Source organism: Falco naumanni, chromosome 5 (assembly GCF_017639655.2).
Source record: "Falco naumanni isolate bFalNau1 chromosome 5, bFalNau1.pat, whole genome shotgun sequence".
In the NCBI taxonomy this organism is placed as follows: Eukaryota; Metazoa; Chordata; class Aves; order Falconiformes; family Falconidae; genus Falco; species Falco naumanni.
In genome coordinates, this window is record NC_054058.1 from 2,535,588 (window position 1) to 2,563,229 (window position 27,642).

The 27,642-nt window shown below is 40.7% G+C and overlaps 1 protein-coding gene across 7 annotated transcripts; it reads left to right on the plus strand.

Moving 5' to 3' along the window:
- Positions 1 to 1,701: 1,701 nt before the first annotated feature.
- Positions 1,702 to 27,496, plus strand: SPICE1 (spindle and centriole associated protein 1). 7 transcript variants are annotated; one of them, XM_040595314.1, is made up of 18 exons: positions 1,705 to 1,851; positions 2,403 to 2,450; positions 3,480 to 3,626; positions 7,630 to 7,729; positions 8,482 to 8,603; positions 10,230 to 10,327; positions 10,625 to 10,767; positions 11,000 to 11,140; positions 11,923 to 12,185; positions 14,045 to 14,137; positions 15,224 to 15,355; positions 16,030 to 16,177; positions 19,942 to 20,160; positions 22,192 to 22,586; positions 23,862 to 24,033; positions 25,227 to 25,329; positions 25,663 to 25,750; positions 26,616 to 27,496. In XM_040595314.1, the coding sequence occupies exons 1-18, from the start codon at positions 1,771 to 1,773 to the stop codon at positions 26,667 to 26,669; spliced, it is 2,547 nt and encodes an 848-aa protein (XP_040451248.1). In that variant the 5' UTR covers positions 1,705 to 1,770; the 3' UTR covers positions 26,670 to 27,496. The 7 variants fall into 7 exon arrangements, with proteins under 7 accessions (XP_040451251.1, XP_040451252.1, XP_040451254.1 ...); XM_040595319.1 differs by lacking the exon at positions 1,705 to 1,851 and adding an exon at positions 1,917 to 2,116; XM_040595317.1 differs by lacking the exon at positions 19,942 to 20,160 and having other exon boundaries at positions 1,702 to 1,851.
- Positions 27,497 to 27,642: the final 146 nt, after the last annotated feature.

The following is a 27,642-nucleotide window of genomic DNA, read 5'->3' on the forward strand; positions in this document are numbered from 1 at the left end:
TAATTAATAATAGCGGAGAGGTTTATGAGGTTTCAAAGTGGATGACGGATGGACCTAGTTGTGCTTTTATCGCTTTCTTCTTTGGTAGACCTTGTTCTTCAAGATAATTTGAAGCCATGTTAGGAGAGATTTCCAGATGCGCCCTTGATCTATACTTTTGGGTTCTAAATTTTCAAATAAACAGAGTAGTAACTCCAGTGCATTGCCTTGCACATGTGCCTAGGATCAAGGATTTGTTTTGAACTCTGATGTTCAGTTTCAGGTTGCATACGGTATCTATGTTTAGTGCTTAGATGGAAATTGAAGTTCAGGTGCAATCTCCAGTATAAAAAAAATCAGACTTAAGCCACATTTACAGCATTTCAGCAGAGGCAACAGCTGATAGTATTTCTCTGTCACTATTTTTTGTCCCCTCATAATTTCAGTTTTCTGTTTCTTTTTTGTATCACATGCAACACAATTCCTTCCCTCAGCACATTAACCATTAATGAGCACCTTCACATGAATCTTTTGACAGTGATGTTGATAAAGCCAGAATTAGATTAACGAGGACCTTAAGCACCAGGAAATCTTTGGGAAAGGGAAATTTTCTCCTCAAGTAAGGAGGGAGTTTTAAATGAAGGGCTGATAAACCCTATGTCTTCACTTTCCAGCTCCCACAGACAAAATACTAAGCTCACACCGTAATATAAATTGTTAACTCTAAGCCTTCAGAGTCATTTCATCTTGTCTTCACGTATGTGACAGCGAAGTGGAGAATCTGTGGCATATTCATGGGGCAAGTCTATAAGAAATACAAGTGTGTAAGTGTCTAAGAAATATCATGTATAAGCTAAATGACTCGTTTAAGCTGCTCTGTGGAAGCCAGAAATTCCTTATGGGTAGGGAGGTACACCCTTCCTCAGTGGCACAGCTAATGAGATCTGTTTGTTAAAACACAGCCAAGGGCCACACTTTAATTTGATGTCACCTTAATTTAATAGGTTGTGTGACATTCTGCTCTTAATCACCCATAACAGGATCTGAAATACATTTTTGCATGGGGAAATTTCCAAGGCTTCCTCAGAGGGACACCAAGAGATGGCTGAGGAGGGTATTTGCTGTGAGGAGGGATATTAATGAGTGAGTGCAAAAATTAAGGCGAGAGGTGGAAGACATGGATGAGGGACAGTGCTAGGAGTAGCTCAGGTGGATTTTCCCTGGGGAGTGTAACGAGCCCCGTCAGAGCTGTCAAGGCAGTGCCCTGTTCGGGGGTGAGGGCTCCTCAGCACCCCTGGGGTGAGGACGGTGGGCAGGGGCTGAGGGGTCCTTGGCACCCCTGAGGTGCGGCCGGCGGGCGCGGGGTGCTTCCTCACAGAAAACCCAAGGAGAGGGAGCCGCAGGCTCGGGCGATACCTACCCGAGCGGAGGGGCGGCGGCGGGAAGACGGCGTGAGGATGGCGGGGTGTGTGTGTGTCTCTGAGTTAATGGTGGCGGCGCTTCGGGCGGCGGGACCAGGATTCCCGCTCGGACGCCCCGCTCGGGCGCTGGTTTGAGGTGGCCTGAGGGGCGGAAGGCGCCAGCGGCGCTCCTCGCGGCTCCCCTCAGGGCGGGGAGAAAGGACTTCCCCCCCCCCCCAACAACAACAAAAACAACAAAACAAAACCAAAAAACTCCACACACCAAAAAAAACCAAACACCACAACACCGGCTCCGTCCCTATGGCAACGGCGGGCGGAGGCCTGTAACCCGCAGCAGCCCCCGCCGCGCCGTGCCCGCCCCCTCGCCGCGATGTCGGTGCTGCGCGGCCCGCGGCCCCGCGGCCCCGGCAGGAAGGCCCCGAGGAAGCCGGCGGCGAAGCGGGACTGGGACGTGAGTGCTTCCCTTCGCCGGGTGCCGAGCCCGGGCTTCGGGCCTTCTGCGGCCCCGCCGCCTCATCCCGCTCCTCCTCCGGCTTGCGGGCAGCCAGGCGGGCCCGGCGGCCGGTTGGCTCTGCTGGGCGGCGCGCAGGGCGCGCTGCGGCCTTTTGGCGGCTGGGGAAGGGCCGGGCAGCCTTGAGCGGGCACAGACCTCCGCAGGGGCTCGCAGCGGAGGGACCCGGGTTTGTGTGGCCGTGGGCGGGATACCGTGAGGAGAGGTGGGTGTGCGCGGAGGGGACAGGCCCCGCTCGCTTCCGTGGGCCCGCGGGGTTAGGCCTCCCGCCTGGCTGCCCGCGCCTCAGAGCTCCCTGATAACCGTGTCCTTTTTGCTGCTGCCTGCCTCGCTGGGGTGGAATGCTTTACAGTGCCATAAAAATGCACCTTTGCCGGTTTATATTGTAGTTTAAAGGTTGTGTTTTTTTAATGAAACGTAAAAAAAAAAAAATAATTCCAGTTTTTTCCTCCGTTCTGGGGTTTGATGTGTTCTCTGGTTCCTGTTTGCAGAGCACCGTCCAAGATTTGACCGTCCACCGGGCGACTCCTGAGGATATTGTAAGTATAACACTGCTCCTTCTCCGTGGCAAGGAGATGTAGGTGGTTATCTGCCATAAGTGTTTGCCATACTTGCAGGGTACCGTCTGCCAGTTTAGTCTGCCGTTTTTAAGCTTCTGAAAAAATTGGTGTCGTGCATCCCCAGCTCTGGCAGTTGGTGTTTTCCAGTTTTCTGTTTCCATTGGGAAGCAGTAGCCATGGATTTTATTAACTGTATACCATCGTAAAAGCATAAAAACATAAATACATAAAACCTCAGTGGATTAGTTGGAATTAAGTCTTATCTCTGCTGGAAAGACTGTAAGACATGCTTCGTTTGAGGAGTCTAATTCTGAGGTTACTCAATTTTCATTTAAATGGTTTAATATAATTTCTTTATACTGGGTGACCTGTTCATCACAATATGTGTGAACTACATTTCATTTTCCTTGGTAGCACTGATTATTGGGATAGGCGGTATAAGCTGTTGTTTCTAAATTTTGACACATTAGGCAGGACATTTGCACACAATAGCAGAGATAGACTTGACTCTGTAAGTGTTTGGCTTGATAGCTTCCAGACACTTTAGCAAGCACCTCACACATTTAATCTGTTTAATTTTTATTAAATTGAAAAAATACATATGTATATGTAATTGTTAGATGAAGAGAGAGAATATCTCTGGTGACTGACAGTGTTAAATCAGGAAAATGCATTATTTCTTTTTATGCATATTATAAGGTGGTAGTGTTCAGTTTTTTCTTCCCTTTACAGCTGAGAAAACTTTTGCTGAGTCAGTGGTCTAGGACAGGTGGAAATCATGAGACTTGCTTCATTCACTTTTGGAGCCGCTTTAAATTTGGCTGGTACTGATTGGCATTTTACACTTCTGGATGTTTGTGAGGCTGTCATTGATACTGCCATGAAGTTAACATAAGTAGTATTTGGCACATGAATGATAAAATCAAGAAGAGCTTTTTAGCATTGCCCTGCAGATTTTGCTTTAGAGTGTCCCTTGGTTTTGAAATGGGTTTTTTTATGTTTATGTAGCTGCGTCGCCATGAAATACACAAATCAAAAAACAAAGCACTAGCGCATCTGGAACTTCAAGAAAAAGCTCTGAAAAGAAAATGGAAGAAGCAAAAACAACTGTCTGCTGATTCCTTGGAGAAAAGGAAATTGACTCTGATGCGTGAGGTGAGAGCTAAATCCGCACTTTCAGCCTGGTGCAGAGGATTTGCAGCAGTAGTGGAAAACTGCTGTTTCACATAGATTAACATTTGCTCCTTTTGTTGGATAACTTGATTTGTATGGGCTTACACTCTTCCACCTCTGTGTGCTGTGTGTATGCAATGATTGGAATAGACTCTCTAATGTACTAACTGATCTACAGTTGCACGTTTCATCCTTGTTGCTTGGCTATGCCCTCTGCGATTCAGGGAGCCTGTTTGTGTCTGAACAGGAACTGTTTGCAGGTTAAACTGTGTGTTTAGAAAAGTATCTGTGTTCTTTGCGTTCTTACTGCTATCTTGCCTTTTCCTCCTCCTGACTAGTGTTTTTCTTTGATGGAAATGTGAACGTTTCTAGGAGGGACATTCTTATCTGCCATTGCTTGTTTAAACAGAGAAAATGCAGAGTCTTAGGGGCTGAAAGGGTGAGGCAAGAAGCTGGTAAGGAAGAGCTTGTCTGGAAGGAAAATTGACACAATAAAGGTTGAGGAGCTATGGCTGCTAGCAGATAAGTTTGTCATCTCAGGATCAAAAAGCTTGTTCTCTAGGCATTTTGAAGCACTCTGAAAACACATTGTTTAGTTTGCTTTTGAATATTGAACTATAGCAGCAAACCTAAGTTTAGCTAACAGAGACAGTAGCTGTCACTTGTTTGAACAGGGATTTCAGTGGTAGACATCCTTTTCTTTCGCTTGGCAGGTGACTCCTTGCCATATGTTACGAAAACTGCTCTCAAAACGTAGTTATTAGCTTTCAGACCTCAGCAGCACTTGGACAAAATGAGAATTGTTCTTGCTGGTAAAGAGTAAGAGTGATGGTGAACAGTGTTCACCTAGCAGTTAAAATAAATGTGATCTGGTAGTCCTGTAAATGTGTAGTATATTAACCATCACCAACCTTTTCTTGCTTTTGTCTTTTGTAAATTTTCAGAAGTCTTTTTCTGATCTCTGAGAACATTCAAGCATAGACAGAAACAAACAAAAGTACTTAGAATTGAAGGTCACCTTCTAGATTCCTGTTTGACACCTGTTTCTCTGCAATCGTGGTAGAATTTTTGTGTTAAGGATATTGTGCTAATCAAGCTTTTTGATTTTTGACCTTTGTTACTTTCATACTTTTCTGCCAAGTGCAGGAAAAGTGGAGTATTTAAAAAAGCTGTGGACTTTTTATAGAAATTTCTCTAATTTGTAGTAGCAGGCTAGTTTCAGTAAGACTTCCGTGCAGAAATAAATAACGTATCACAAAGGTACATTAGACTACCTGCTATAAGATTTGGCTGGGCTACCTGTTATGTGACTTTGGTATTTTGCAGTTGTGAAACTCGTGGTTAGGAAATAGTCTTCTGTATTTGTTGCCATTTGTAATGACAATGTGTGAATTTCAAATCCTCCTGAGTGGCTTTTCCCTTCATATTTAAGAGATGACTCTATTTGACATATTCTGTGTCTACTTCTGAATCAGAGGAAAAATGCTTCCTGATAGGAAGACTAAAGGAGGTGATGCCATGCAAGATGAAACCCAGCTAGCCATTGATGTTCGGAACACTGGAATCTTCTTGTGTGTAGAGAAAAATAAAATCAATGGAAGAGAGTTACTGCTTTTGCCTGACCCTGGCTTAAATCTTGGTAATTGCTAGGTCCTGTTGTTCAGAGTGGCTAGAGGGACTTCTCAGTCTGTGTCTCCCAGTAGAGCACTGTGGATTGTCACCTTGTCTCTGTTATTTTGGTGATCTTTTTTCCTTTATTGCTGTGAGCATAGCTTCCTTAGCCCCTTGAATCCAACTCAACTGGAAAAGACTCAGAGACAAAAACTAGGAAGATGCTGCTACTAGTGTGTTTTTTCTTGTAAGTTGAAGGGTAAAAAGAGTAAGAGTTATAAAATGGATAAGCAAAAATTGTAGTATTTTGGGCATTTTTCTGCTTAAAAATCTGAATGAAAAACCAGTATGAGTTCACCTCTGTAACTGTGGATGCTACACTGTGTAGGTACCACACTGATTTGTCCTGTAACAACTTATTTTTAAAATAATGTTAGTGTATTGCACTGAAGGGTAGGTGGTGAATATATTATCACAGTGGGGAGATTTTAGGGTTAGTCCAGTTTAATTATCTTTGATAACAATCTGAAACAGGAGGGAAAATGAATTTTAATGACATTCATAGGTGATACTAGACTGAGACAAAGTACAGCACTTAGTGAATTTGTGGAGGGCACGTAAATGGGCCTAGAGAGGTTAGAAGCTGGTATCACTTTGTTTTCTGCTGATCACAAGCAAATGTGGGCTAATGTACCTTGGGAACAATGCGCTAAAAATGTTTATCATGTGTTCAGCTGGAGGGTGAATCTTAGGAACCTGCTGATGCTGAAAGAGATCTAGCAGGGAAGGTGAAAACAAATTAGGATAATTTTTGTCTTATTAAACCTGTCACCTTAGTTTTAATTGCCTTAGGGAAAGGAGTGATCTTTTGGGACAGGTAAACTTTTTTTCTTTCTTCTGCAGATCTGGCATAACTTTGTCTGAACACGTGTTGTTTTGATGTCAGATGGCTAAATGGAAAGACTAGATTTAGTTAGTATCAAGTGTGAAAACTGAATAGTGATTTGGAAGAGTAGACACATGAGGTAATTGAAAGATGAATATTCACTGATTTACTAAATTGGTTATGAGGAGAAGTGTAATACCCTGCAGTGTAATTCAGGATCAAAAGACTAGAAAGGCACGGAAACTTCTTGACATAACAAAGCATAGTAAAATAGCAGGTGAGGGGGAAACAGGTAGCATTCCACTGCCTAGAGTTTTTTGGAATGAGGCTGAATATAAACCAGCAAACTGATTAATGGACACTGGAAGAAATTATGTGGAAATAAGAGCATATATTGCTCTGAAACTGTTACAAACCAGTTCCTCTTAGGATTCCTGGGGGAGCAAGAGTTGTCACTCAATTCTCAAGGAAGGCATACGTGATCCTGTCTTTTCAGTGGGATCTTCTAAAGCACTTGCAGTCTCTCCAGCTAAATTTGATTAACCATAATGAAGTGGAGGTCACTTACATATCTGGTCTCTTCTCAGATATTTAAGAATAACTACCTTCTTCCCAGGTTGTGGGATATAATTTTACTAGTGTGCCATTTCCAGCTATATGAATGAAGCCATGAGTGAGTGAGGAGTTTCGAGTTGCGTTTTTCCCATGAAGCCATGTCCCCAGTGGGCTCCATTTGGCTCATAGTAGCTGAATACCTCTTGCTTTGCACTCCAAGACCTTCCTCCTTAGTAGAGAACTGGTGTGGTACCAGCGATGGACTTCAAATACTCAGGGAGAGAGACCTTGAATACAACAGCTGTACTTTGTGAGAAGTGTGTGGAGATTCCCAAAATGTCTTCTGATGCTAGATGTAGTCAGCTGTGTTTATATCTGTTGAAACTTTTGTGGTGGTAGGTGGCTTAATTTTTAGGCAGGATTTTCAATAGTTGAGGCTGAATGGAACAAGTCTTCCTGAATTGGTTTGGATCTAATCATGGAGTGCAGTTTTGGGGTGTCTGTCAGATGTAGATAAGTGTTCTTCAGCTCAACAACATTGATATCAAATGATTTGAGGATACATACTGATATTTTTTTTCATTGCTAATATGTCTTCATTTTGATAAGTCTCATAAGCACCCAGCTTCTTGTTTGTGTCAGGGTGGAAGGAGAAGGGAGTAAAGAGTATTGGCTCTAAAGGGAAAGTCAGTGCTGACGGGAGTCCTGGAAGTAATAACTGTTTAATTTTTCAGAAAAAAGAAAAGGTGAATTCTAGTCACTCTGAGGCATAGTTTTCTGATCTGTCTTGATTAGGTTCTTATTGCACAGTACCAACTTTGCAAACAGTGTCTGGCTGAGTGTTCTTTTGCAAACTGTTTAGAACAATACCAAAAAAACGGGAAAAACTGGTCTGCTTAGTATGAAATATTTCCTTATATGCTATACTTTCAGATTCTGTCTGATCAGTACTGTTTGCAAGATGTATTGGAACGATCTGATCAGGTTATGGCTGTGGCAAAAGACTTTGGGGATGCTCCTCGCACACGAACAGGTAGACCATCTCATTTATGTGTGGTAGTACATTTAAGATTATCTCCTTGTTTTTAATAAACAATCTTGCTTTGCAAAATATTTTTTTAACTGATTTCATCTCATCATTTAACGTAGTATGATTGAGCCTGTTCATGTCGGGTGAAACGCAGATGAGGACACCACCTCCCATGGCAGGGGAGAGCAACCCATGGCCGGTTATTCTACTGTATCAGTCCATTGTGGAATTTCAGATTGCTTACTGGGAAACACCTCACACTTAGCATTTCCACAGCCAGGCTACTGGCCCGTAATGAGTTTGAGCCACTGTAGTAGTTCTGATTCTTATTGCTACATGGGTTGACTGCTTGCTCTTGGATGTTGTTGAAGATTTATCAGCAATTTGTGAACACGGCTTTTCCTTTTCTTATCCTGGTTTTTGGATCTTTATGCTGCTGGAAGGCAGGACTGGCTGTTTGCACGTGAAATCTTAAACTTAGGTTCTTTTTTCTGTAGGCTGCCATTCTCTTTTATAATGACTGTTTCATCTACTACACTGCTTCTGCACAAGGGTATTTACACAGGTGAGAAGGACAAAAGCCTGGTACACAGCTGAGTGTATTAAGATAACTCCATGGTAGACCTTTGCCAGTGTTTAAAGCAACGTATGTCCCTGTGACCCTTTTTGTGCAAAGTACGAGAACTTGCTTGTTGGTCCTACGACATACAGATAGTGTCCTCTGTTTTCTTCCCTGTTTTGTCTAATTCCTCCAGGTTTCCCTAATGTAACAATGGCTCCTAACTGTGACATAGAATCGTCCCAAGGACCCATTGTACAAACATATGATCCTCCCACTCAACTTTCCATCCTTAGTGAATCTGTCATGGATTCCCAGGTAATGTATGTTCTGTTCCATGCATCTCCTGTGGCCTTTTTGTTTGCCCAAAAGAAGAATATTCAAAGGTAGAGTTTCCAAGCAGAACTGCACCTGTCTTTTGTGCATTGTATCAACCATGTTGATAACATATGTGGAAAATGGTTTTAAATGGAGGTGAGTTTGTTTAGTGAGGCTCTGGGAATCGTGATTTTTTGATTTTTTTTTTAACCTTTGAATATGAGAAACAAACATACTACGTCTCATAGAAGTGCTCTCATATTGGCATGCTCTCCCTTTTAAATGCTGGAATTATCAGCAAGAGAAAAAAGTAACTACAGGCTAAAAAAACAACTTCTGTGTCACTTAACTAATTGCTACATTATGAAATATGCCTCTGATTTTCTAATTATGGCTGCATATATGGCGATATAGCCAGTTTGGCTGCAATTTTTTTTCTGATAATGCACATGTAAATGTAACCCAGTTAACCCCACAGCCTTGATGAGTCCTACAAATTTCATTTTTAATACTTTGCATTACTTTACAATTAGTTAGATTTGTTTAAAAAGTTATTTTAATTGTTTTAATTTGTTTAAAGTTTCGTTTAGAGCCTTTGCATTCTGTTTTCTTTTCATGACCTGAGTTGTACCAGGAATGTTCCCTGTGGTTTGAGAACAGGCATATGACACTCCCAGGAAACAGTCACTGAAGACCAAAAGGGCTGTGGGAGTGGAAACGATGGTGCCATATTCTCATGGTTCTCTAATCCTCTTTCCTACCATATTGTGCAAATATCTGCAGTTTGAGTTGCAGTACTTCTGTCACATATTTTGTGTGATTTTTTTTTTTGATTTTTTTTTTAATATGAAGAGTTAACTGTAGCATTTTTGTAAGCTGTATCACTGGATGCATGCTGCAGATTAGGCTTACATTTTTAAAAGAAAAGCATACTGATAGTTGTCTGCTGAGCTTCTGTGAGATTTTGTTTTCCTTATGTGCCTACAAAAATCATAGTTAAAGGGTATCTGATGGAAGCCTACCCAGAAGCACAGAAACCTGGTAGTTTGAGGAACCCTAATTCCAAATTTGATTGCTTAAGTTTTTCTGTGAATGTGGTATGTAGGATTGTATTTTTTTCTGGTTGCATTTTACGCAAAGAATATAAACGTAGTTTTGCATATCTCATTACAAGGTTGTTTAGCTTGTGATGTCAAATGGCTGAAATTTTAGAAGTGCTGTAATTTAGGTTGCTTTTTCCATCTTCTGCCTGCTATATCTCTGTATTTGTTTTGGTACACCTTTTTGGTAAAGCTTTTTTTTATCCTACAGTATATGTAGTCTGAATTAATATAAATAATTCACATAAAATATTGGATATTTAATTAATCACTTGCTGTGTTGTGTTCAGAGATCATTGTCAGCATCAGTATTTCTTAGGTACTAATATTCCCTAAAACTCTTCCCACAGAGGGATGTGGTTTTGTTTGGTTTGGTTTTTTTAATTTTGTTTTGAGGTGCAGACTGAAACAAAGGTTTCTGTATTTTCTTGAAACAATTCCAGAAATTTGGATCTCTTAACTTCTTCCTAAAAAACAAATTGAAATTACTGTGAAGTCCCTTTTGTTTTCTTTGTCTCCTGAAAAGGCTCTTAATGAAGTGGAAGAGGAAGCATTATCGATCTATCAGTCAGAAGATGGACACCATGACTCTCGGAATTTCAAATCCAGCATCAGTTGTGGCAGGTCAGTACAAATCTATCCCTTCAGGCTTCCATCTCCTTAACACTGGAAATAGGTGGAGTTAAAAAGGTGCTGCATAGGTATAGTTAAGTTACTTTTTCTGTTTCCCTTTGTCTTCTTTTCCTGACCTCGGGATTCTAGGGAAAGCCTCTGTTGTAACATTCATTCTCAGAATGAATGTGAGTAGGGAGCTCACCTGAGCAGTTACAGATATTTTGAAAAGCTCTTTCTAGACTGTAGAAATCTAGAATCATGCTATTCTCCTATTATAATTCACTGTTACACTTGTTTTGAATGTAGGCTACTTCGGTTGTTGAGAGAAGAAAATTCCTTGGAGAATTCTCAGTTGTGGGCTGAAAAGGATAGGAGGAAGACTACCTTATCACAGGAATCAAGTGTGCCTTTGACTCCAACAACTGTTTCTCCATCATTGGATCAGTCAGGTTGGATTTGCCAAATCACAGCCTCTCAAATGTTGTTAGGTTGTTCACAGGATCCTGTCTGGAATTTCTTTTCTGGGTGGGGGTGAGAAACAGACACATATCTATGCTAATTTGGCTCAGATGAATTTTCAGACTAAAAAGCCAGCTCTTCTGAAAAAATTATATTACAGTTAAGAATGTACCTGAAATATTTCATGTGTGTATTTTTTGTTTTGTTTTGCGTTTAAATCAGCCCTCAATGCTACGAATGTAGTCAAAAGAATCCATTCAAGACTTCAGAATGAAGACAAAGAAGAGACTGTAGACTCCACTTACACTGTGAGACAAGTGCTGAACCCGAATTTAAAGAAACAAAAGCAAATTGCAGCAAAAAGTTTAGTACTTTTACAAATAACATACCTCCCTTTGACCAAGATCCTTAATATCATAAGCAAGTACAGGTTGAAAGGGGTCTTTGGAAATCATTGTAGGGCTGACTGAAGTTTGATTTGGGCGGGGGGTGTGTCTTGAGTTTTGAGCATCTCTAAGGATGGACATTCCACAGCCCCTTGTGTAGTGTATTCCTCTGTATTCTGCATGTTTCTTGGCAAAGTGAAGTCCACAGAAATTTGGGAATTTTTGATTTGATGCTACCCGTTACCTTGCTAGCTGTGGAGTTCTCTCCTGTGCAGGGCTTTTCTGTTTCTGATACAGCTTTCTATTCTGTGCTGCACAGGCTATCATGCATTTCAGTCCCCATATTCTACACACATTTGTATGTGCGGACTGACATCAGATACAATTGTTTTCGTGTTACAGTTTGTAAAAGAGTTGCTCACTAAATATGACACCCAGAAGCAGCTGAATTTTTTAGCTGGCTGTTCATTGGCAAACTGTTTCCATGCTTTTAACTGAGAAGGAGGAAAGTATAAACAGGTATCTAAGATAAAAGGACCACACAGTCATACTTGAGAGGTACTAATGTGGTGGCAGAAAATGCATTTTTTGATGATCTGAAAATAACTGGGATAACTGAGGGTGTTCTTTTGATGGTCCATTTCAGCTCAGGGCAACGGAGGGCCTTTCCTTTGATTTACTTCAATAAACAATGTAATTTCATTGGTACTGCAAAGCTCTCTATACAAGTTGAAATTCCAACGACACTTTCCCCCTCAGTGAAAAGAAAACAAGCTGCACAGAACTCTGCAAGATGGAGGAATGATTATCCAGATAATTCAGTCCCCGCTGATCTTCAGAGGGACAGCAGATCCAGCCTAGATGTTCTCAACCGCATGATACATGAAGTGGAGCATGAATTGGAGGAATATGAGCGATGTACAGGTCGTGAGGTTCAAAAAACTGAGAGAAGTGAAGGCCTCGCTGGGTTTACCTTGTCACTGGTGAATGCTCTCTGTCGTTTGATGCGCTACCTCAAAGAGGTGAGAAGACTCTGAATTGCTTCTGTAGAATGAATGAAAAAGGATATAAAATTACTTTACAGATGTGAACTTTGGTCTTTCCTGGCTCCCAGTCAGTTTACTGTGAAGTCTGATGATCACTGCTTTTTATTTGGATTGCATGCAATTAGGAGTTAAAACTTTTAATTTGTTAGCAACAGGTATGCCTAGCGGAAAGGGAGGAGCTGACTGCAGTGAAGGTCTCTCAGTGGCTATTAGCAAAAAATACCAATAGAAATAATGTAAAATTTGTTATTTAAATATGTTTAGAGTTGTATCAGAGTATTAACCACAGCCTCATGTACAAATTAGTTTTCTTCCTTTGCCTCCCAAAGGCGATGCTATCTAGTTTCCCTTTGTCTGTAAAGAGAAAGTAACATCTGATGTATCTTTAAAGCTTTTCTCCTGTTAAGACAGAAGGCCAAGGAGTCTGGGTGTTTAATGAGACTACTTCTTTTGAAAGATGTATTTTGTATTCTCAGTTTTTACTGAGTACCTCTGTGATATTGTTTCCACTTTAATAGATGTGTTACTGTTCCCTCCTTCCAGGAGTTGATTGTTGCTTGCAGAATTGTCTGCAACTTTCATAAATTTACTACCTAAATTCATAAGTAGAAGTATGCAGAAGTCACTCAAGCTACAAAGTGTGGTTGATTGTATTCAGAGTTGCTCAAGACAGACAGTGTGCATACATAATTTTCAGTGATTTTCCTGCTTTTCATGGAGCTTAAATTACAATTAGAATTTGAGAATGTGCTGGTAGGAAGCAGAGCTTGTCTGAGTATTTCCTAAAATCTGATCCCTGTGATGCTAGGAATAAACCGAGTGTTTGTGTGCACTTCTGTCCTGTGTGCTTCAGTCTTGCCTAGCCAGGAGAGTGAGCAAAGTTCCAATGACTGAATTATAGCTGTCAATGCATTTCAAGACAATGACTGCAGCGGATATTTAAAAAGCCTCTGTTTTAGCTAAACAACGGATCTTCAAGAGGTTTTGAAGCTTTCGGAAAGATTCCCTTCCTCTTCTGGGAAGCAAAATATATCTTCCAGCTTTGCTGCAGAAAAGCTGAATGCAGAAGAGTTGTGATAAAGGATGTTGCTTAATTTATTCTCAAAAGTATATATAAAAAGTAGGAAGAGAAACTTGAATTACTGAATCTTGCATGAAAGTATTTTTCTTAAGTGATTAAAAAATCAGCGTCTGCAAGAAGAAGATAATAGAGGAAAGGGGAAAAAGAAACATCTGAAATGTTTGCTAAACTATATGAAATTCTTAAAGGGAAGTGGATAAACCTGACTTGGTTTCTAAATGAATTTTGATATCATATGCCAAATGTGATAATTAATTGTTCCCTCCTCCATTCTGCTAAGAATGCTGGTTTTTTTCCCAGACTCACAGGGCGAAGAGTTAGAGTAGACACATACTACGTTAATCTGTGGCACTGTGTTCTTTATCTGTGCTCGGCATTTTGTGATGCAGTGTTAAAGCTTACATGATTATTATGTGATTATTCCAGCAGTGGCCTGGAATGAAAGTACTTGTTTCAGGGTATACCAGACCCAAACCCTAGCTGATGGTAGGAATGGATATATACAGCTGTTTTACCTTATGCTCTCCCCATGTGTAAATGTAAGGTGTATAGCTGCTTAGAAACTTTTCCTGCAAGGCTAGGTTAGTGCTGTGTAGGGTGAGTAGACAGAATAGCTTGCCCAGGTGATCTAAGGCATCAGTAGGCTTCATCACTGCTACCAGGGTTAAGTCCTTATTTTGTGCTGTCTTTGGTTTCAGAAAAGATAGGACTGTCTATGGGGTTTTTCTTTTTTTTTTCCCATTTTCTGTGTCAGTTTGCTTCACTTGGATCAATACAGAAAAGCTGTTCTCTCTGTTTGGAAGAAAACCAGAAAATGGATGCCTCGTCTCTGATATGCCTAAAGGAGGTCTGTCTGCCTGTCTTTGTGTCTGGTGACAGTATCCGTGATTATTCTCAAAAATATTTATTTATTCATTCACTTTATGTGGCTGCAGAGTCGTTTTGTCTCTTCTTTGGTGGTTTTTCACCTCTGGTCCCAATGCCAGCACAAACTAATCTATGGCACGTTATGGGCAGCTCGTGCTCTCATTCTGTCTGGCAGCAGAGAAGAGTACCCCAGCTGATTTTCAGGATCTCTCATGTTTTGGAGGTGTGACATATTTCTTTTATTCAGGGATTGCTTTGAGTAAATGCAGGCACCCATCTGGGGAAGGGCTCCTTTTGCTAATTCTGACATGTTTATGTGACTGTAACCTCCACCCTTTTAGTTACAGTGGTCCAAAAAGTGGCAGTTGTGTACTCCATTTACCTGTTGGAGGTGGAAGGGATTCTTTTGTACAGGAAGCCTGGCTATTGCAGCAGTCTACCTTAAAATAATAGATTGAGAATATCTTTAGAGGACAAGAAGTTCTTTACAGTAAAAAAAAAAGAAGATCTTTTGCCTCATGCTCAAGTGGATTACTTAACAAATAAACCTTTTTGTCTTCTCTAAAAAAAAACCAACAAAAACCAGCTTCTAGACCTTTTTCTCTCTCTGAGGGAAAACATTAGAAAGCAAGTACTTCTTTATTTAGTCAAATTTGTCTTCATTAATGAATTAAGGAAACTAAAGAATAGGCACAAGTAGCACAAGATACTGACAAGCATCAGCACACCTAGAGTTATTTGATTACTGCATGAAGATTCAGTGACTTAAAAAAAAATTCTATCAGTGTAGAGAGACAATGCTGCTTGTTACAGCCTGTAAAGGTTGTAAAGAAGAACAAGGATGTATAGGATTCCCTACAGTGTAGTGGATTAACAAAGAAGGAATAGTCATCTGTCTGACAGTTCTCAAGCCCTGAAAACCAGATTTTGTCATGAAAGTAATGAAGTCAATTTAGCAATAGTGGGAAGAGCTGTTACAATATAATGTCATATTGAGCCATTCCTGTTTCCAAGTATGAATCTGTATTGATTTATAGTAGGTTTTTAACTTTTTCTCCCTCTTAAGAGTGAAATGCAGCTGCGCGAGAAAGAGGCGGTGAGGCAGCAGCATGAGGAGATGTTGAACGAACACAGAGAGCTGATTGATGCCCTGACTGCAGAAATACTTCTAGTGAGGGAAGAAAACGTTACTATGCAGGTACTGAGCCCCCCTTACTCCTTATCCATCAGGATGACTTGTTAGCATACAGAGTTGTGTTGCAAATATTGACTGAGATGCATTGTCTCACGTTCCAAGAGATTTTAACAACAAACAGAAAGAAAATTATGAAATTGGATGAGGAGCCTGGGAATTATAATAGCAGGTGTGAGGTGTGGGAAAAGAATGTTTCAAAAGCCAATACTTTATCTTCATTTAACTTTAAAGCCTGAGAAAATGCTAGTTCCATGAAACTGAGCTTTACTTTATTAATGTAAAAGTTTAAGCATCTTCCTCCACGCTTCTATACTTTTAACACTACTGGAGCAACAGAGTAGACTAGATGTAATGCTACATTTCCTTCTTTTCGGTTTGCAGTGGAGGTAGATTTGTTCAGTGGTTACATTTGGGAATGAAGCAATAAAGCAAGCATGGAGAGGAAGTGGCATCATGAATTAGGAAAAGGAAAACCAGAAAATTTATTTGAGTCAGGAGGGGAAATAAATGAGAAGCATGGAGACACTAATACTTAACACCTCACTGGAATCCTACAGATTCCAGATTCATGCAGTGGTATTAAGAGGCCAAATTTCTTCTCAGGGCTGCTTGTAGTATGTAATTTTCTAATTCATGTTGCTAAAATACAAATCTCTTTCTCTTTCTTCCTCCTTTAGAAGAAGTTTCAGCAATACATGACGGTAACAGATGAACAGCTGACATCTCTCACACAAGCATTTAAAGGCCTCCCTTTGGTAGAACCTAGAAGAGAACAAAGTCCAAACCATTTTGGAATTGCAAGCAAAGGTCCAGTGAACGGCCAAGGTGTGTGTATGTATGTGTGAAGGATGAAATGGGATTTGTGGCTAGTTTGTCCCTGTAGTGGAAAATCTGGTATTTAACAGGTATCTGCTTGAATAAATACCTCTTGCATGAGCATGAATCTCACTTCTGGAAATTCAGATGCTATGGGCTCTGCTGTGAGCACAAGCACTTTGCTGTTATTTTTTAACAATGTTACAGGTTGTATTCCATCCCTGTTGGCATCCTTCTGTTTGGGTCAGGACTTCAAGATTAACTTTTTAGCCAAGTCCTGGGCCTGAGCTTTAAGTGAGACATAGTATGTTATTTTAAAAAAAAAAAAAAAAAAAAGGGTGTAGCCTTCCCCCATTAAGATGGCTTACAAAGTCAGGTTTATTCTGAGGGTCCTAAAAAATGCCAAAACAAAACAAAGCCAACCAAATCAGGATCTCACCGTTCTATTACTGAGGCAGCCTGACGGCGTCAGATTGGTTCTTCCATAAAACATCAGAGGTCGCTGCTGACCAGAAACAGCAGCTGCTGAGGCCTGTTAACTAACCGGGCAGAAGTCTGTTACTTGGTATTTGTGGCTTTATATCAGAGGTGAGTGACCTGTTGAGTGAGATATAACAGAGATGCAGGCGAATTTAAGGCAGTAGCACTGATGGCTAAATTAACTAAACCTGGTTCACCTTGTACTTTTAACATTCTTTCACTAGGGAATTTTCTTCCAACTTTCTTTCCCAATCAGTTGTTTAAACGTGTCAGTTTTGCTCTCAAGGTCAGAAACACTTTGTGAATCCCAAGATTCCTTGAAGCTATTTGTATTCCTTAGTTAAATGGTGGATTTGTGGACACTTTTGTTTTCAAAAACTGACTGTTTCTGTGGGGTTCTCAGGAAGAAGCCACATACCAGATCCCCTTTTTGTGATGTACCCAGACTTTGTAAAAGCAAACAAAAAAAATCATACCCCAAAATATAAAAGCCCAATTAGAAAAGCACCCCTCAAAAAAACCCCAAAAAACAAAACCACCCTGAAAAACAACAAAACCCCAAACCCTCCTATTCAAAAATTCTGCAGGACTAGAATTTCCAAATCTTCTTTCTTTATTGGTCTCTCTTCTCACGAAAATGCATCTTCCAGAGGGAAAGCTTCCTGAAGTTACAAAAATCATTCTTCTTCCTCCTCTTTCAGAATCTTTTGTACCCTTAAGGCACCTGACTGGATGTGAAACATTTCAGATGGCTAGTTTTAGAAGCCATGCATAAGTTAGCATAAGACCTCTCTGGAGAGAGGAAGAGTGGCTGGGAGGAGTGGGGGTGATATTAGTGACAAATGTCATGTGAGGAGGTTACTTTGGAAATGCAGTTCTGCACAGTGAAGCAGAGCAGGAAGGTCTTTCTCATTTCTTCCCAGCGTCATTGAACGGTAGCAGGTTTTAAATTCCATCTCAGAATCTCAGTAATGTGAACCACAAAACAATATTTTATGTGAAGAGCCTCTTCTGGCTTTTTGCCTTTGAAGGGTGCTTTTTGTGTCTTGCATTTTGGGATCAGATAGTTCTGCTTAATTTTCCACTAAATTCTCTTTTGGAAACAAATACCCTGAACAAAATCATGAAGGGGGAATTCAAAGATGGCACTGCCAGAGCAGTGGTTATAAGCATATTAAAATTACTGTGGTCTCACTTTTCATTTTTTTCATTTTGTGCCTCCCTGATACATTCAAAATAGATGGTAACATAGACACAAACTAGTTGTAGTTAAATACAGAAAAATAACTTCTTTTTTTACTGAAGAAATGTCTGATTTTAATTAAGTCATTAAAAGATCATCAGAGAGCTTGAAAAAGCTTTGGATTGTTTTCTGCTCCACCACTGTTGCCATCAAATTTATAATATAGGACGAGTGTTTAGGTCTGCTTTTCTCAGGAGAATATTACCAAATGCAGCTCACTTAAATACCTGTTCCTCACTGTCATGTTGAAAAGCGGGGGGTTTCCTCGAACCCATTATATTTGATCAGCCTGTCAGTTTCCCAAGAAAGATGAGACCCTTGTGCCCGACCAGTCTGTCCGCTCCCTGCATTTTGACAGCCCACGGTGTCAGAGGGCGATTCGACCAACCTATTCAGGGACCCCCACTGACAGCATCATGGAGTCACATCCCTTGTATCAACTACTCAGATCTGCGGAGACTTAACACAAAGTGAACTTCAGCTGAAGGTTTTTGTTACACAAAATGCAAGTTTGTGACAGGATAAAGTTCACACATTGGTGGTGATAGTACACTGACCACAAAACAAGCTTAAAACAGTACACCTAGTAACAGCTAGCGTGAGTTAGTTGTAGAAGAAAGTTCTTACCCAATAGGCATCTCTATGGGGAGAAAACAGGTTCAGCCCATCAGCTGATCCCAGAAGTTATGACGGATTCTTCCCTAACTTTCCCTCTCTTTTGTTTACTTCTTATACTACTTCTTTACATTTAGATGGAGCTTGAGTGACTCTAGTTATACGTATTTTTGTTACTGATTGGTGTAAAATTCTCTCACTTCTAATGCATATTAGTGTGCATCCTCAGATAGCACTGTTGAAGCTTTTTACTAACTATGCGTGCTCCTTTGCCCACTGTTGGGGGGACTATTTGAGTCAGAGGTCTTGATCTCCCACTGCCGCAATTATCTTTGTCCTACTTCCAACTAATTTTAAGTTAATATCAGTGGATTGCAACACCTTACCAGCTTGTCTCCCCTTGCAGCCAGAACTTTCCTCCCTTGGAGGCTTCTTTCTGCATACCTTGGATAACGGTGTTCTTTTCACCATCCGTTCTTTGTTTCCCATCCTTCCCAAGGCTGACTCCCTGGGTTAGAAATCCCTTCATTTGTCACTTTTAACAACTTTAGAGAGTCAGTTTGACCTAAACTTTGTACACAGATTTGTTTAACATATATTTAAACACTAAATCAGAGTTTGGTAGTTTGGGAGTTTAGATGACAATTCCCCACTTTGGGACTTATATATATTCATATATCGAATAAGTCCCGTTCTCCCTGGAATTCTCTCAGCAATAAAACACTTAGCAGTGTTCATCTGAGGAAAGTAATTTTTGCCGCAATTGTTGGCTCAGCAGCAGACATCTTCTCATATATTCTTCATTTGACAACTGCTCTGCAGCTTATCAGCTGTGTGGTATTATCAGGTTCCCATTCCTGTAGGGAGTACAACAGAGCTTGGCCACGATGTCTCCACTCTTCTCCACCCTCTGTTACCCCTGTCAGCATGTACTAAGATGGCAGGGTGTATTGCTTAGGGAGCCATGGTAAAGTAGACTCCTTACATGCCAACCGTCCTGAAAGGGGTAACTGTATTTTACCCTAAAAAGCTTTCTGTAATACTACACTTCCATGAGGTCCCAGTTTTCTCTAATTTCCCCCAGAGTAATTTTCCCACACTCACAAGTCACGTGCTAGTAAGTCTTGTGCGTGAGCTACAAACAGATCTTTTGCTCGTATCCTGAAATTGTGAGGCTACATGTAAGACCTCTTCTTGGTCAGTAAAGGCCAGTAAAGACTTGTATTATGCTCGAGTGAGAGAGTCCTGTACCTGGGGATCAGAAGGAAGTTCAGTGTGTGTGTGGAACACGCTCTAGTCTGTCTTTTCAGACACCTGAACATAAGAGTTCTTAATAAGATTTTTCCCTACACTGCTGTTGCACTAAAACTGATTTTTTTCCTTTTTGTTTGTTTTGGTTTTTTAACTTTTATCCTTGCTTTGTCTCTTTCTTTAGAAAAACCTGATTTGAGCTATTCTGAGCCCAGGACTGATGCAGGCAACAGGGAAAATACGCTGAAAGCCCCACAGGAAGAACTTTCTTTCAAGTTTCCCCCAAGGCCAGGTGCCTCAGGTGGTGTGGGTAGAAGCTTGCCAGCTCACGTTTTCCAGCCAGCTGTGCTTTTGTCACCCCCCCGGCAGAAGAGCAGGCAGGAATTGCCTTCCTTCCAGAATGGTGAGATCTCTCTGGCTGTAGTAGTGTGTTACTCTGGGAGCCTGTGTAGTGTGCTAATGTTTCAATCTCACGCTACCTTTGGAGATGTATTTTCTATGGAAAGTTTTTAATATGTATGCTTTGCACTATATCCTACTTCTGCACCCAGACACACATTTCTTTTCTTCCTGTGTTAGATTTCCTTTAGACTCCCTGTCCCCTGCAGCTCTTCATCTACTGTCTGCAGCCTTGTCAGTGGCAATCCAGACCGACATCTTTATTTTGTACTGGTTTTATTGTCACTTCTGTATGATTGCTGTAGCTTTTTGTCTGTGACATACAGCGCATCATCTCAGATTTCCATCTGCTGATAGTGGAATCCAGCCTCCATCACTTTTAATGGTGGGACCACTGAAGACTGGAAATTAAATGCCTCTGCAGCCCCTGCTGCAGACAAGCCAGGATGTCTGTAGGCTGTGTACTCTTGCTTTGAGTCAGTATTTCTAGCAGAGGTTTTTCTAAAACTTCGGGAGTGGGTTTCCATTAAGTTTCATTTAAAACACAGGAAGTGGCTGAAGAAGTTGTGGGTGAAATTATGTGGTGCCAGATAACCAGATTAACTCAGTCTTGTGTCAGTATCCATAGGCTTGAGGAGTTTTATAGGTCAGTAGCTCAATTCTGGTCATTTGGAGGAAGAAAGTTCATCAGGGGTGATTAGGGAAGGTATTTCTCATTTCAACTTAATGGAGTGAGCAGAAGGGAGGATCCTATGTGACTCTCAAAATTAGTTGTCTCTTCCTGCAACTGCCACCGTAACCACACGCATCTTACTGAATATGCTAGGTCCCTGTAACCCTCTGATGTCAAGAGGCAGATAATTGCATCTATGACTAGCGTGATGGTTGCTGACAGGACGTAGGGCACAGTAGTGGGGTTTTGTGCCTTCCATTCTCCTTTTCTTCCCTGCTTTCAGCTGTGTTGCTTTCTAAGTCTTTTCCAAGTCAAAAAAAATAACTCAAAATCTGATTTCTAAGGAGTTGGCAGGGCAATTGGAAGTTTGTATCGAGTTCAACCTTTTGGTGGGCTGCTGTGCTGTGAGGAAGCACACAATAAATCGGGAGGAAATGATCTAAAGGTAGTGTTCTGCAAAGAGCAACGTGTTTTCAGTCCCATTGAGAACTGCAAGATGTTGGCTGTCATTTGAAACAAGAATATAAAACTGTATTCATAGATTTAGCTACCATTTGGTTACGTGAGAAATGTACTGTTACTCTTTGAAGACCATTAAGGATGCTAAATGGCTCAACAAATGTAAAACTTCTTGAATATTCCTTTTATGAAAACTGTTTCATAAAACAGATTTGTATGTAAATTTTTAAATGCCATGCTCTGCTCAAGAGACAAAAGCTAAAGCTTGGGAAAGAATGGGCTATTTTGTATATAAAGCATAGAAAATCTGGTTTTGATCACAAAATCCAACTTGGACTTAACACAAAGCAGCTCACAGTGCTGTAACATATCTGGTCACCCATACGTGGCGTGTTAGTGAATGATGACCACAAAAAATACCTAGCTACCTTTGTTGACCAGAGTGCTTCCCCTTTCTTAGGTGGTGAGCAAATAGCTAGTTTATTAATATGCCAAAAGTCTTCTATTATTTTGTTTTATTATTTGTACTGGATAATATTTATACTTACAGAATGTCAGAGCTGAAATGCAAACTTAGAGTTTATTAGGTAAGGTAACTGGATTTAGGAAAATGGAGGACTAACCAAGAAGTAGTGTTTGATCTTCTTTATCTTCTCTCTCAATCTTTAATTAAATCATGTAAATGTGAGACTGTTTGCAATAGGAAGTACTAAACCTGGTGAGCTCTTGCAGCAGGATCTGGCATAGAGTGATTTTGATCAGTAACATAACACCATTCGGGATGGATGTTACAATTCAAGTTCCTGCTTGATTATTACTAGCCTGATGCAATAAAATCACTGGTAGTTTCCTTGATGAGGATCACGTGTCTTTCCTTACTGTTCCTTTATTTCTTGTTTGTAGTGTTTACAGCCGTTTGTCAGTCTCCTGAAAACAGCAAAAGAGAACCGTGCAAGGAAAGGAGCTCACCTTCCTCCCTGAGAACACTGAGCACGACTGAGGAAAACTGTCTCATCTTTCAAAGGCAACCAGCTCTTCCTGCAGACAAAGACTTGGAGAGTTCCCACGAGAAAATCAATCTGTCCTGCCCAGGTGACACTAGAAAAGACAGTACAGCTGAAGAGTTATTTCAAAATGGTGACCTGCTGGGACAGATAGCTGAGCTCACACGGCAGAACTCTTTAATTAAAGCTCAACTGAGCAAATTCAGAGGCTGCTCTGAAGACACAAGTGACTGCCTGTACCAGCCAGGCCCAGTACGAAATGCAAATCCTAGTTCAGGCTCTTCAGAAAGACAGGTGAGAATGTAACAGAAAGGGAAGGCTGGATTCCCCATTCTGTTGATCTGCTTTCCCATAGCTTACTGATGCTTTAAGACTGTTTCTTTCCTGTTGTCAGTTGTTTTGAGGAAAAGAGTAGCAAAACAAATAGTTTTTTCATTAATTTGCTTGGAGACTTGTGGTATTTGTCATTCCCTAAAGAGCTCAACATTAGTTTCTCATATTGGACCTACAAGTGTTGAAAAGCATGCAGCACATTTAAAAGTTTAGGATAAAGTTATGCTGCAAAAAGAGGTGTAATTGCAATGTGATCACTGTTGTAGCTTTGGTAATATTAACAGCGAAAGCACTGCACCAACCTAGAGGTTCTTTCAAGCTTGTAAAATACGTATTTAAGTCCATGCCACACATCTCTTCTGCTACTGTGACCCAGAAGCCAATGAAATTAAAGTTAGGGCAGGTACATCTCTTGCAAAAACCTGATTATAGTGTATGCACTAGTCGGGTCTGTCTTGTCAGTCCTGCTGTGTGGTGAAAATCCCTAAATCTTCGGGAAAGAGAGAACTTGAAGTCTTCAGTTGACACAGAAAACCTTTAATCTGCAACTAAGTAGCTCTTTGGTGGCACCCCAGTGAGTGGAGTTAACATCACAGAACTGCCTGATCCCTGCCCTTGCTACTGTCTTTACTTCTGTCACAGTGGCTGAATTCAATTAAGGATCCTAAAGATTTTAATTTTCCTCATTTAAATGTAGGCTGAGTGTTGTCACTTTCCACATTGTGTTGCATAATGTACAAGGCAATGCAAACTTTAGGTGTTGTTTTTGTGGAATCAGTTCCCGGAGGTGGAGGGGAAGAGGTGACAGTGGGATGAAAACCTGGTTTAAAGATGAGTTCCATGATATTTTCACTGGAAATCTGCTTTTGCTTCCCCATACCCTCCTGAATAGGTGTCTCTCTGATTAAGCTTTTTCTTAATTGTGATTAATTGCTGAATGGTTGGGGGTTGTTGTTTGGGGTTTTTTTTCTGTATATGATACAGACAATAGCCAGTTTTTTCTGGTTTGTAGGAACAGTTTAAAATACTGTTGTGTTTAGTCAGTTAGGACCTAGATACAGGAAAGTGAAAGGGACAAAATCATATTTTTCACGGGAGGTGCTATATGAATGATGATGTTTACTTTCAATTTGAAAATTAAAATGCATAGAAGTACTTGGAATATACTGCATGCTTTCCTTGAGTGTGAAAATTATAAGTTTTTAATTGGAAGTAATTATCCAATTATCCAAGTAGACTCATCTGATGGTATCGAAGAGCTTGGAGGAAAGAATAGCAGAGCTGAATCGTCAGAGTACAGAAGCACGTGACAAACTGTTGCAGCTAATAGACCAGCAGAAATCAGCTGCTGCCGGTATGGTACCTCCGATGGTCACTCCTGTTCTGCCCCCATCCCTAAATTTTGCCGGTAAGTACCCAGCTTCAGGAGAAACAAAAACTATTAAGACAATGTTGTTTCCCTTTTGAGAGTTCTCTGTCCTTAACCTGATGGATCAGCGGTTGCGGTCAGCAGTACAGTCAGCAGTACACTTGCTGTTAATGACTGTATGGTACAAACACTCCTTACTTCAGAGAGATAAAAATATATCAGCTAAACTTCTCCTGAAGTTAGTTTCTTAGTAATTGGTCTGCTGCAAATACCGTGCTTCATGGTAAATCTGTTCTTTGCTATGTCCTTGGCTGCGGAACAGCTCTGCTACGTAGTCACTGGTGGGCAGAACTGGGCTTTCGATCAATCCTCTCTGCCGGAGAATCTTTTATAAAAAAATTAAGTATTTAAATCAGGCTTCTAAACATCGCAGCAGAGTGGTTGTCCAGTTCTCAGCCACATTTCGGTTTTTGGTGTCTTTGATGCTCTTCCCATGAGACTACTTTGCTGAGTTACTGCCAGTGCTAATAGAAATAACTGGAGCTTCCAGTCATCTGAAGAGGTAAATTAGTAAAGGGAATATTCTTGCTGATTCAGGATTCACAGATTAGCTGCCATGTGTAACTAGAAACAAAAATACTTTCCAGCAGGTGAGGGCTGATTTATCTTTTCATGGAGTCACTGTAATTACAGGCAGAACTGCAGGTGAGCACGTACACATGCTCTGTCTAGAACACCCGCCCTTTCTCCCTTCTTAAACCACAGAGGGCATATAAAGGGAAGGACTTGAGGGGAAGGAGAGACCACAGTGTGTGTGTGCATATGCACGCAGGTGCGTGTGCAGTGACTCACGCAGCAGAATCATAACACTTTTAACACTTCTACAGCTGTTCTAACATAAATTCAACATGGTAAGTAAAATCTTAAAGGAACAAAGTAGAGAAATTGGAAGTCTCTAAGCCTCTGATTGCCAAAACCCAGAAAGTTTATCAATCTGTAGAAGAATCATTCACGTTGTCCACAGTTGCTCTGAGTATCTGCTGTCATTTTCAGAGAGTGGGTGTGGCGTTGATGTTTAGCCTGATGTTTTGTGTCTGATTTGTATATTCTATTGTGAATATTCTGCAATTGTGAGGAGTTAGGTGCTGCCCCTCAAAAAATGGGAAAATGAAATGAATGTTATGAAACATTGCTGTGTTCTCATCAGAATCAAGCTATTATTTATTGCCTAGAAAATGCAAGGAAGACAATTGAAGTGTCTGTGCCTGTGACAGTCACTATGGACAGCTCCAAAGAAAGTAGTGTTTCCCCTGCCAGTATGACCAGTATAAGAAGGTAAAAATTAACCCTTTACTATTTCATTTTTCAAGTGTCTTGATTACCCATGCAGCAGAACCTGAACACAATAGAAAAATTGCCATCTTTTTCTTTGGCTTCACGGACTTTCCCTGACCTCACCACACTCAACTCTGTGGAAGTGGGACAAAGGTCCAACAGCTTTTTCACAACTTCCATTGTTTGTATTTAAAATACCTGCAATGTGACATAAGACAGATGACATGAGTTGTTGAGGACTGTTGATGAGGGGTCCTAAGTCAGGATCTGAGGCGTAATTCTAGTAGTTGCTTCCATTTTTCACTTTTTCAATCTCATTTTGAATGTCTACAGGTCTGTAGGAGACTCCAGCAAACCTTGTTCACCCCTAAGTGCCACATCAGAAAGCGTGAAATTAACTTCTGTTAGCCAAAGGCCAAAGGTAAGACTGAAAAATCTTCAGCCAGAAAGTTTGATTGTGGTGTCATATAAGGAAAAAGCAAGACAGGTAAAGAAAGCGAGAGAGCTTCGTCCTACCTTAAATGTACCAAGGCTAATAGTAATTGATTTATGACAGTTTGGATTCCAGACAGTTGGTAAGGGGAGACTGGAGTGCTAGTGACACTAGTTGTTTGCTGCCACAGAGCTGTTACTTACCAGCGAGTAATCCTGTAACTATGTTTTCTGCCATGGCATCTTCATGCATTAGAGCTGGGAACCTCTGGCAGTCTTTCACTGATGGCTCCGAGAATTTAATCATTATGATGTACTGGTAGAGTCACACAGGAGGCAAGCGAGCTCTTGCCTAGCCTGTTGCACAGGTCAGGTGCTGAAAGATAAATAAATCCAAATGCAAAGAAAAATCCCCGGTCTAGATTTCTGATTCCCAGTGTGCAAGGAGGAGAATGGACTACAGCGAGGCACTTTCATGGGGAACTGCAGGCAGTAGGACAGTCTGGTAAACCAGCCATAGATCTGTTTATAGGTTTGCGGGCAACCGTGAGGAGATATTAATACCATCTTTCCTGATGTCCAAAACAACCTCAGTTAGGAGCGATAAAGAGAAATAAAGTTAGGGTCCAAGACTCCCTATCCTGACAGCAAAGTTATACATGCCCAGAGGGAAAATTCGGAATACTTAAGGTAGATATGCTTTAAACTAGGTATCTAAAGTAGGTGGTGCCGACGGCAGAAATTGCTGTGTCTCAGTGAGCTGGTATGGAGCAATCCTACACAGGACAGCACTAACCAGCAAGTCTGTGGGAAATTTCTGTTGTATGAATTTCAACTGGTTTCTTCTTTTGCAGGTGGAAAAGCAAAAAGAAGAAGGCTGGTTTGCATTGTCAATGCACGTTATGTAAAGGAAGTTGCACTCAAGTCCTGTATTTTAAATTTTATTTTTTTTATGAACCACAGTTAGGTCACAGTAGTTCCTCTGTCCAGATGTACAGTTTAACTCTGAAGTGCTTTCATGTCAGGGCCATTAGTATGAAAAGGTCCATATGCTTACTGTATTTACACCATACAGAGCACTATAGGAAGTCCTGGGAACGAGCTTCTGAACGGGATACGCTGCTGTCATATTACATCTTCTCACCGAATAAATCTTTCACAAGATTGTCAACTGAAGCCGCTGTAGCAATACAAATGAGCATCTGATATCAGTGTTAGATACACTGAAGACGGGAGGTTTTAGAAATTGCATGTGAAACTTTCTGTATTTGCACAAGATACGGGAATGAAAAAATGAAGAAGGACTGAGAGGAGGGAAGGTACCTAGATTCAAAACCAGCCTGGAGATTAGGAAGCCAGTCTAATCCTGCTGGGTGAGAATTTGCATCAGAAATATGTGGTTTACAGTTGCTCCCAAAAGTTGTGTGTTCTGTGCAGTTAACATACTGGGGATTACATCTGGACTTGAGGATTGATTTTTTTTAAAATCTCATTTAATATTTTTACAGTAAATATAAAGTGACTATTTGAAGTTGAAATCAGAATCTGTATTTGCTGTGTACTGAAGTGTGCTCTCTGATTCAACAGAAAACTGTGATAAGACTACAGTCTGGTTTGTTATGTGTGTATATAATACTTCAATGACCATGTTTTTATATTGTTTTTATTTGACTTTTTAATGTAGCCACCATTTTATTATTAATGATTAACAATAAAATCTAGGATTGTGAGGAAATGCTTATATATCTGTTCTTTACATTGTAGTAAACCTGGGCAAAAAACTTTATAGTGGACATCAAAAAAATGAAAAAAATCTGCAAGTCTGGAGAAGAAAATATCTACAAGTCTGAAACCTAGGTTTTGAGTAAAGTTTTTTTTAAT

What these genes read in the sequence shown, in the direction of transcription:
- SPICE1 (XM_040595314.1), top strand. Translation starts at nt 1,771, where the DNA reads ATGTCGGTGCTGCGCGGCCCGCGGCCCCGCGGCCCCGGCAGGAAGGCC. An exon ending in CGGCGAAGCGGGACTGGGAC is followed by an intron (nt 1,852 to 2,402) that starts GTGAGTGCTTCC and finishes TCCTGTTTGCAG; the next exon opens with AGCACCGTCCAAGATTTGAC. An exon ending in TGCTCCTCGCACACGAACAG is followed by an intron (nt 7,730 to 8,481) that starts GTAGACCATCTC and finishes TAATTCCTCCAG; the next exon opens with GTTTCCCTAATGTAACAATG.